This window comes from Mandrillus leucophaeus, unplaced genomic scaffold (genome assembly GCF_000951045.1).
Source record: "Mandrillus leucophaeus isolate KB7577 unplaced genomic scaffold, Mleu.le_1.0 Scaffold144, whole genome shotgun sequence".
NCBI lineage: Eukaryota > Metazoa > Chordata > Mammalia > Primates > Cercopithecidae > Mandrillus > Mandrillus leucophaeus.
Genome location: NW_012101410.1, coordinates 4,253,399 through 4,264,037, shown reverse-complemented (window position 1 = coordinate 4,264,037; position 10,639 = coordinate 4,253,399). Strand labels below are relative to the sequence as shown.

The 10,639-nt window shown below is 46.0% G+C and overlaps 1 protein-coding gene across 1 annotated transcript in view; it reads left to right on the top strand.

Moving 5' to 3' along the window:
* EFCAB11 (EF-hand calcium binding domain 11) overlaps positions 1–9,018 on the top strand; it is a 347,717-nt gene extending 338,699 nt beyond the window's left edge. Inside the window, exon 6 of the mRNA XM_011974310.1 lies at positions 8,805–9,018. Coding sequence (XP_011829700.1) covers positions 8,805–8,826 — 22 coding nt within the window. The 3' untranslated portion in view covers positions 8,827–9,018. The remainder of the gene's footprint in view (positions 1–8,804) is intronic.
* Positions 9,019–10,639: the final 1,621 nt, after the last annotated feature.

Sequence of the window (10,639 nt, the reverse complement as noted above, 5' to 3'; positions counted from 1 at the left end):
CGTGTTAGCCAAGATGGTCTCGATCTCCTGACCTCGTGATCCGCCCACCTCGGCCTCCCAAAGTGCTGGGATTACAGGCGTGAGCCAACGCGCCCGGCCCATCCATTCTTTAAAAATGCCCATTTTACAGTTGAAGAATCTAAAATTCAGGGATATTAAATAACTTTAGCACAGCTATAGAGCCTGTAAGGGACAGGGTGGTGATTCAAACCTAGATGTACCATATGCCAAAACCTGTACTGTCTCTCCTGAGCTATATTGTCTCTATGGAATGTTACCACATCCCCCTCTGTTTAAGCCCTAGAGATTATTTCAAGTACAAATGAAATCCTTTTATCTTTATGAAATTTTCTTTGACTAAACTATTGACCTCCCTCTCTCGAGAGCCTGTAGCACTCTTCATCCACAACACACAATTTAGCACTGAACTCTATACTGTCTTGTTTAAAGATACCCCGTGTGAGTTTGTGCAGTCTTCCCAAAGCCCTGGAAGGCAGGGATGAGCTCTTACAATGTTTCTGGGTTCCTCGGTACCTAGCACAATACTAAGCATATTTAATTTGACCTTTGAAGAATGCGGAGGTTAGGAGTACAGGCCCCCCATGTAATCAAAAATTTCCGTATAACTTTTTTTTTTTTTTTTTTTTTGAGTCGAAGTCTCGCTCTGTCGCCCAGGCTGGAGTGCAGTGGCACAATCTCGGCAAGCTCTGCCTCCCAGGTTCATGCCATTCTCCTGCCTCAGCCTCCCAAGTAGCTGGGACTACAGGCGCCCGCCATCACGCCCGGCTAATTTTTTGTATTGTTAGTAGAGATGGGGTTTCATCGTGTTAGCCAGGATGGTCTCGATCTCCTGACCTCGTGATCCGCCCGTCTCGGCCTCCCAAAGTGCTGGGATTACAGGCTTGAGCCACCGCGCCCGGCCAAATTTCCGTATAACTTTTGATTCCTCCAAAACTTAACTACTAATAGCTTTCTGTTGATTGAAAGCCTTATTGATAATACAAACAGTTAATTAACACATATGTTGTGAGTTATATTTTGTAATCATGAAGGAAGGAAAAGATATTTAGTATTCATTAAGTGGAAGCGGATCCCCATAAATGTTTGCATCCTTGTCGTCTTCACCTTGAGTAGCCTGAGGAAGAGGAAAAATTGGTCTTCTTGTCTCAGGGGTGGCAAAGATGGAAGAAAATCCATGTAAAAGTGGACCCATGCAGTTCAAACTCATATTGTTTAACAGTCAACTGTGTATATTTCTTGCTTGACTGGAATCCAAATTTCATCCATTTATTCTAACTTCTGGATTAAAGTTGAACCGAAAGGATAGAGAAAATATTTTGATGACCTACAAGGATTTTCTTTAATCTGAGGGCCATGGAGTCCACAATTTCCTTGAAATCACTGCCATGTCTTTGCGCACACATGTGTTTGCCTCAAGTTTTCAACAGTGTAAGACCTACCAGCGGCTGAAAAACATTCGAAGCAGATCTGGTGGTCCACTCATTAATACTCCATCTCACTTTGTGCTACATCCTCCTTTCTATCTAGAAAATTAGAATTTATGTTTTATAAGATATCACAGGTCATCTCCCCTTCGACATCCATCCTTGTGACCTGGCAGAGAAAACTGGCCCGTTTTTTTCACTCTGGAACAACAACAACAACAAAGTTCAATCCTAATCGTTCCCAGGCAATTATGAGAAGTAAGCCATGCACCACTACATTTCTGACAGGCTTTTACAGTCTAGTTTTATTATTCAGCTCTTACTAAAATGCTAATCCCCTGAGAGAGAGAGAGAGAAAAAAAAATCTCTGTATGAGTTCTTCAGCATAAACAAACATCTTAAAGAAAATGGAATGTAAAAACTGCATTGATAGAATTTTAAAGATACAGTAGGAAAAGGAATGACCAGACACTTTCTATGGCCATTGAATAGGGAAGGGGTGAAGGGAGTAGCGGCTGCTACAAAGTAGTGTGAGCGGCCAGGCACGGTGGCTCACACCTGTAATCCCAGTGGGCGGATTATGAGATCAAGAAATCGAGGCGGGCGGATCATGAGGTCAAGGTGAGCGGATCATGAGGTCAAGAGATCGAGACCATCCTGGCCAACCTGGTGAAACCCCCTCTCTACTTAAAATACAAAAATTAGCTGGCTGTGGTGGTGCGTGCCTGTAGTCCCAGCTACTCAGAGGCTGAGGCAGGAGAATGGCTTGAACCCAGGAGGCGGAGGTTGCAGTGAGCCAAGACTGTGCCACTCTGCTCCAGCCTGGCAACAGAGCGAGACTCTATTAAAAAAATAAATAAATAAAAGAGTGAGCAAAAATGGACAGTGGGAAAGTAGGTAGGTGTACCCTTCTGCATCTCTGAGCCCCATGACCACAGAGTAAGCCATCAAGGACAGTGAGGCTGGGCTTTTCTGGTGACAGAAATCCTAGTATGATCCTACTATGCCCAGCAATAATTTTTAGAGCAATGTTAGAACACATCCATCCAAACAAATTAACTAGCATTCCTCCCTTGATGTTAACAAAAGCAAATCCCACCACATAAGCTAGCCTATATGACCTCTTGCCAATAAAAAATACAAAGTATATAAAGTATATGAGGTTTTCACAAATATCTACCAAGAAGTGATAAGCATTTCATTTTTAAAATTTTCTTTGGCAATATCAATAGATCTGCCCCTGGAATTCTTTTCTAGAAATTAAAATAATGGACTTTACGGAGTCCCAGCTTACATTGGTAGGTTAGACTAGATGGAACGTCTAAAGATTCTCACTTCCACTAAGTTCCTATAAAAACGAAAGATACTAACCTTGTTTCTAATCCTGTTTCCCCACTTTGCTCAGTAGATATTCTGAAGAGGCACACATGGTGATCAAATCTGAATTTATTTATTTATTGAGACAGAGTTTCGCTGTGTCGCCTAGGTTGGAGTGCAGTGGTGGGATCTTAGCCTACTGCAACCTCTGTCTCCTGGGTTCAAGTGATTCTCCTGCCTAGCCTCCCGAGTAGCTGGAACTACAGGCGCCCACCACCACACCTGGCTAATTTTTTGTATTTTTAGTAGAGACGGGGTTTTACCATATTGGCCAGGCTGGTCTCGAACTCCTGACCTTGTGATCCACCCAGCTCAGCCTCCCAAAGTGCTAGGATTACAGGCATGAGCTACCATGCCCAGCCTATTTATTTATTTGAGATGGGGGTCTCACTCTGTTGCATAAGCTGGAGTGTGGGGGCATGATCGTGATTCACTGCAGCTCTGACGTCCTGGGCTCCTCAAGGGATCCTCCTACCTCAGCCTCCCCGGTAGCTGGGACTACAGGTCAATTCTAATTTTTACATAGCATAAACCATGACATGTGAGTATGGAGGATACCACTCGTATAGTAAAGAAATGTTGCAGTGTTGAAGGCCACTGTTGGCCTTTGGACCCAGGCGAGTACCTGGGGCTGCCTGGGTTACCCTCTCCGCATTCTATGTCAGTCCTGGCATGGGGCATTGTTTACTCCTCTGAATTCTATAAGGAGAATCACAGGCAGGCAGGATTCCTGAAGCCTATCTCCAAGCCTCAGCCCTCTTCCCTCTAGTTTTGTTCAAATATCAAAACTAGTTTTGCTCAGAAGTCATCGTATGCTCTTTGACCCACAGATCTGACAGCTGGATTCTTGCGTTGCTTCCCTATTCTGCTAAATTACCTGGCAGTACAGTCCCCGCTAAGAAAACGTCCTCAAACTCAGCCCAGTGGCTAGGGACCCTTGATCCACCAATGGACTAGCTTAATTCTATTTGACTGTATCTCTAGGTCCCAGGTGCTTTGCTCCACCTGTCCCTGAGCATGGACTAGGGCATAGGAGTATGCCCAATGATGGCACTACCGCAGTGGGTGCCATCACAGCACCTGGGACTAGTTGGGCTCCATCCTGTTCTAGTTCTGGGTCCACTTCTAACCAATCTTCCCTGTTTTGCTACAGCTACTAGGCTACATCCTACTGGGTCCTGAGCTCCAAAATATGCCTTATTCAATATCTGGACTTGTTCTGGACTCTAGAGCAAGAACTTTCTAGAAAGATTAGAGTAGGGCTAATGCTATATGATGGGGGGCAAAAGGGGGCTGGTAGTTTCAGTTGTGAAGAGAGGCCAGCTGCAGAGGCTGGGGAAGAAGAGCTCTCAGGGAGTGGTAAATAAGAAGGAAGAGTAATCCCAGCTTAATCCTCTTTTATTTCTCTTCCAGTGATTTCCAGGCCCAACCAGGGCTCTGGTTCACCATCTGGGATGCTGCTGAGTGGGTGGTCCAGGAACTGTGGAGGTTGCAACAATCCCTGGCCCAGCGCATGTGGCGTCACAGGGGAAGTTAGGTTTACGTCTAGAAAGAGATCTAGTCCGAGCATAGAGAGGGCAGAACCAAACCCACATGGTTGAGACCCACATCTCAGTACAGCTGCTCCAGAAGTCCTGCAAGCCCTAGAGCCTTTGCAGGCAGGTATGGTCAGACACGGTGCCCTAATGGAGGTTACAAGCAAAGGCAGGCAGCGTCCAGCTGGGCGGGAGTCAGGCTTCATGGGCTTCCCTCCGAATTTTCTTCAAACTGCCACTGGAAACATCGTTTGAGAGAATGGCTTGTCACAATTGTGGGATGTGGTAGGAGGTCAGATTTGACTATTTTATTTTATTTTATTCACTCTTGTCATCCAGGCTGGAGTGCAGTGGTACAATCTTGGCTCACTGCAACCTCTGCCTCGCGGCTTCAAGAGATTCTCGTGCCTCAGCCTCTCGAGTAGCTGGAATTACAGGTATGCGCCAACACGCCCGGCTAATTTTTGCACTTTTAGTAAAGATGGGGTCTTGCCATGATGGCCAGGCTGATCTCGAACTCCTGGCCTCAAGTTATCCACCTGCCTCGGCCTTCCAAAGTGCTGGGATTATAGGTGCAAGCCATCATGCCCAGCCTCAGATTTGACTTTAAAGAACACAGCCTCTAGGTTGGGCGTGGTGACTCACACCTGTAATCCCAGTGCTTTGAGAGACCGAGGCAGAAGGATGGCTTGAGCTCAGGAGTTCAAGACCAGCCTGGGCAACATAGTGAGACCCTGTCTCTACAAAAATTAATAAAAGAACAAAGATCACCACCCATGAAGGCCCAATGGCACCTTTCTAAGACATTCTCTCAGCATCATGTTAGTGCAGCCTGAACCTCCCTGAGCTGGTCTGTGCAGCAGGCGCCCTGTTTGCATCGCCCCCACCTGAGAGCGTAGGCCCCTGGGGTGCAGGAGCACCTCCCATCCCCACCTCACCTTGTCACTAGCATCTCTTAGCCTCTCAGCAGCAACATGTCCTCACATCAATCTTTTTTTTAAAAAAATTAAATTATGAAATCAATATACAGTTATCAAAATTTAAATACAAAATATGACTATACTAAAATTGTTAAAGACTTACGAAGTACAAAAGATATGCAATTACTCATGTACTATTCTTATGCCCTGAAGGAGTATAAAGATGTATAAGAAGGCCGGGCGTAGTGGCTCACATCTGTAACCCCCAACACTTTGGGGGGCTGAGGCGAGAGGATCACCTGAGCCCAGGAGTTCAAGATCAGCCTGGGCAACATAGTGAGATCTTGTCTCTGTTAAAAAAAAATAAAATAAAATACACCAGGCACGGTGGCACCTGCCTGTAGTCCCAGCTACTTGGGAGGCTATGGTGGGAAGATTGCTTGGGCCCAGGAGTTCAAGACTGCAGTGAGCCACAATCATGCCACTGCACTCTAGCTTGGGCGACAGACCCTGTCTCAAAACAAACAAACAAAACAAGATGTATAAGTAAAATATTCTGCTCTTAAAGCTCTATTATTTAGCAAACTAGATAAGCCATTCATGTAAGCATGTAGACTACAAGAAAGTATCTGGTATGGTCTATGAGTTGCAAAAACAATAAACGCATTAGCAATGTTGTTCTAAGTGTGACCTGTGGCCTCTCCTGTATTAAAATCACTGAGGGGTTTATGAAAAATGTTTATTCCTAGGCCGAATCTCAGGTCGACTGAATCAGAATTTCTGAAAGTGAGACTTTGGAGAATGTGTATAAAAAAAGCTTCCCTAGATGAATCTTTTTTTTGAGATGGAGTCTCGCTGTGTCGCCCGGGCTGGAGTGCAGTGGCCTGATCTCTGTTCACTGCAAGCTCCGCTTCCCGGGTTCACCCCATTCTCTTGCCTCAGCCTCCTGAGTAGCTGGGACTACAGGTGCCCACCACCACGCCCGACTAATTTTTTGTATTTTTAGTAGAGACGGGGTTTCACTGTGGTAGCCAGGATGGTCTCAATCTCTTGACCTCGTGATCCACTCGCCTCAGCCTCCCAAGGTGCTGGGATTACAGGCATGAGCCACCGCCTCCGGCCCTCAGATGAATCTTTTTTTTTTTTCAGGTGGAGTCTCACTCTATCGCCCAGGCTGGAGCGCAGTGGCACAATCTCGGCTCACTGCAAGCTCTGCCTCCCAGGTTCATGCCATTCTCCTGCTTCAGCCTCCCGAGTAGCTGGGACTACAGGCCCCAGATGAATCTTTGTACAACAAAGTTGAGAATCATAGCCCTGGCGTTCAGAAGACAGGAAATGGTTTCTTTGTAAGTTAATGTGAACATCTCTATGGTGATGAGATTTGAGAGATTCCCAGAAAGGTTTTCCCAGGACATCATACAGCAACATCACTGTGGAATTTATCACATTGTAATGCAAATTCCTTTTCCTTGTCCACCTTTCCCAGTAGACTAAGTGCTCCTTGAGGGGAGAGCTCTAGTCTTCTTTGCTAGAATTGGCGTGGCCCCTAGTTAGTTCTAAATATGTGTTGGTTTAACAAGTGAAAAACCCCATAAGACCTAAACAGATAGGTTTGAAGACTTAAAGGACACGATTCTAGGAGGAGAAAAGGCATAGGCAAATTTCAGAGGCTGGAAAATCACAGTCAATAGTTAAGTGTGAGAGAGGGGAATGGCTAATTTAGGTGAGTAATTGACATACTCAACAGCAAAGCTGCGTGAACAATTACGGGATCCTGGAGTACTCGGTGGGAAATAGAAAGTGTACTCTTTGGATTCTGTGGATGATGGGGAATCACCAGACTGGGGACTGGGAAGCGATGGAATTGAGGTGGTATTTTAGGGTAATGAGTTCTATGGCCAGGGGCAGCTTCCTTCCTACCCTGGGAATCCTCCGAGGAGTTAGGGATCAGCTTGGTCACTGCTGGAGGCAGGACTTGCTACAATTGCAGAACTATAGCTTCCGTTCAAGCCTCAGGATCCCCCAGGGTCCTGACCCCGTGGATAACCTTTGTTCCTTTGCTGGCTCCCATCTGCTTGGCCTCCTAGGTCTGCTGGAGCTCTCCTCCCTTGGCTGCCCAAGCAGTCTGTCTCATGTGGTGCAAGATAACTGTGAAGCAGTGTGGGGATGTGTCAGGGACTGCAGCCATAGAGAGGGGAAGGGGGCTGCACTGAGGCAAAGGCCAGAAGGATAGAGAGGAGGGCCAGGTTTACGATTAATCTCTAAGGCAGAATCTGTAGAATTTGGTGAATGAGTGTGGAACGGGAGGGAGGGGCATGCTGAGGATAATTTTGAGCTTTCTGGGCAGTTAATATAGGAATATAAGAAGTGAAGGTTTGGTCAGATACAGTGACTCACGCCTGTAATCCCAGTGCTTTGGGAGGCCAAGGAGGGCAGATCGCTTGAGCCCAGGAGTTCCAGGCCAGGCTGGGCAATATGGAGAAATCCCATCTCTACAAAAATTACAAAAAATTAGCTGAGCATGGTGGTGCGTGCCTGTAGTACCAGCTACTCAGGAGGCTGAGGTAGGAGGATCACCTGAGCCCAGGAGGTAAAGGCTGTGGTGAGCCATGATCATGCCACTGCACTCCAACCCGGGGGTGCAGAGCAAGACCCTGTCTAAAAAAACAATAAAAGCGGAGGTTTGGAGCAAAATGATAATAATCCAGACTGAGACACTGAATTTGAATTTGAGGTGACAGCAAAATATTCAGGTGGAGGGGTCCAGGAGCTTATTGGAGACAGGGATTTGAAATTCAGAAAGTATGTACGTGCTGGTCATTGGTTACTGGTGATTGTCAGAAGGCATGAAAATGGACACGATCACCAAGAAAAAGCATGTGGAATGGAAGAGAAAATAACCCATGAGAGAACTACGGCCTTAGTTGGGGGGCGGCGGGGAGGAGGACGAGCCAGTGAGAGAGATGGAGAAGGACTGGCCAGAAAGGGAGAAGGAAAACAGGAAGAATGTAGAGCTCAGTAAAGGCAAGAATTGCAAGAAAATGAAAGTAGCAGTGTGACACAGCAGCATAGATAGGTAGATTAAGTCGTTGGGGATTTATTAGTGCATTAGTGAAAGTGATTTCAGTGGAAGCCAGATTGACAGAGACATGGGAGGAAAAAAGGTGGAAACCATGGCCCCTACGCTTCGCAGCTGTGCAGGGATGATCACCCTCCCTCATGGAGTCACAGTCGCTGGACAACTGAACACACACAAAATTCAAAATGAAAGCAAAGGAACTTTCATTGTGCCCTCTGCTCCAATTCTCTTAAATCCACTCTGCTTTCATTTAAGACCCTGAGTATTTGTTGCTGGGCTTATTTTTACGGCTGCTAAAAGTAATGCAATTGAAAGGATTAACGATATCTTTGTCTTCTTGTTTTGGAAGAAATTATTCTACTTCCACGTGTAACTTGCTGGGAGTATATGAAAAACCTGTATTCCTGGTTTTTATCAATGGAAGCTCACGGTCTCGCAATCTTTTCAGGGATCAGTTCTTTGCTCTTTGAAACAAGATGATCCATCTCACACTGAAAGTTTCCTATCGTGAAGTTCAGTGTCATCTAGTCAATGGATGAAGTATAAGTGTTCACAATGGGATTTCTACAACACAAAAAGAAGAGGCTGGATAAAGAAGATAAACTGAATATTGAAACTGTTCCTTTTCTATTAAAAAATAACAAAAAATGTTTTCCCTGTAACTATGGAGGGTTTTGTTGTTGTTATTGTTGTTGTCATTGTCGTTTCTTTCTTTTGGCCAAAACTCTACTGTATTACGTTCTCTGGTGTCATAAGAAAGACTCCTACCAGTGTTACCAGAAACAAGTATCAACGCATGCCCCATCTTGCCCATGCAGAAAAGTACTTGAGATTAAATTTGCTTACATTTCTGGTTGATTCACTTAGCACCAACAACCAAGGTAACTAGTGAAATCTCATTCCATGGCCACAGATGCGCCATCCCTAAGTGTATGTTGTCATGACAGGAGGAGTCTGACGAGTGAGGGATCAGCAGGAACGTCATGCCACTGCTGGAAGAATAATGGCTTGTTGGTGCAACTGGTATCCAAGATAGAGACTCTGAGAGGAGACTCTTGTGTCAGTCAACAGAAGCTGAGCATGGCTGATCCCAGCAGGAAGGGCATTTGTTTACAGGATGGTGGGTGGCTCACAAGGATCCTTAAGAGAGCTAGAGGATCAGCTCCAAGAGGATGCAGTCTGGATCAAGGCCTAAATTAAATTCATGCTGCAGATGGGGCAGGTGATGGTCCTGCTATGGACACCAACGCTGTTGCGCTCTGCCATAGAGGCTGCTGCCACTCCTACGGCTGCTGAATGAAGCACTACCCCACTCCCTCCTATCCCCAGCTGCTGGGGAAACCTAGGTTATGTCCCTTGTACTCTCAACTGCAAGAAAGGGTGGGTATGTGGTCTGTGCCATTTCCAGTTTTAGCGGGGGTGGCTTTGCCTCCTGAGATTGGGGATTCCCCGGGCACAGGAAGGGGTCACATCCTGGGCAACTAAAAAGAGTGACAAATGTCATTCTCATACTTGAGAACCGGGGCTCTGCCCTAACCTTCTTCACAGGCCCAGATCCATTAATGCCCTGTGGGTAGCAGATGCCAACCCAACTGTTGATTATGAATGCTCGGCCAACAGGCACAATCAAATGTCCAGGTGTAGCTCCTCTACTTCAGGAATCACACCTCACAGATCGCCAATCACCTGGAGAGCTGAGCAACTTGACAAGACAGAGGGTTTGCGTTTTAAAGCTGTGAGTCTCACAGAACCCACTTAATGTAGCCATTGTCTATTCACATTCTTTGATGGGAGGGATCCATGTCGAGGTTCTTCATAAAACTCACCATTCACTCAATGAAAATCTCCTTCTGGGCTGGGTGTGGTGGCTCATGCTTGTAATCCTAGTACTTTGAGAGGCTGAGGCCGGAGGATCGTTTAAGTCCAGGAAACCAGTCTGTGCAATATAGCAAGACCCCTGTGTTTACAAAAAATAAGAAAAATTAGCTGGCTGTAGTGGCACACACCAGCAGTCCTAGCTACTCTGGAAGCTGAGGCAGGAGAACCACTTGAGCCTGGGGAATTCGAGGTTGCAGTGAGCTATGATCAAGCCACTGTTCTCCAGCCTCGGAGCAACAGGGCAAGACCCTGTCGAAAAAAAGAAAGGAAGAAAGGAAGAAAGATCTCCTTCTGACCCTCTGCGAGTACAATTTGCATGGTATTAAGAAATGAGGACATAAAAGCATTTAAATCATCTGGTCCCTATTACATTAGGGAAAGAAAAGATATCCTCAGCATTTTAAG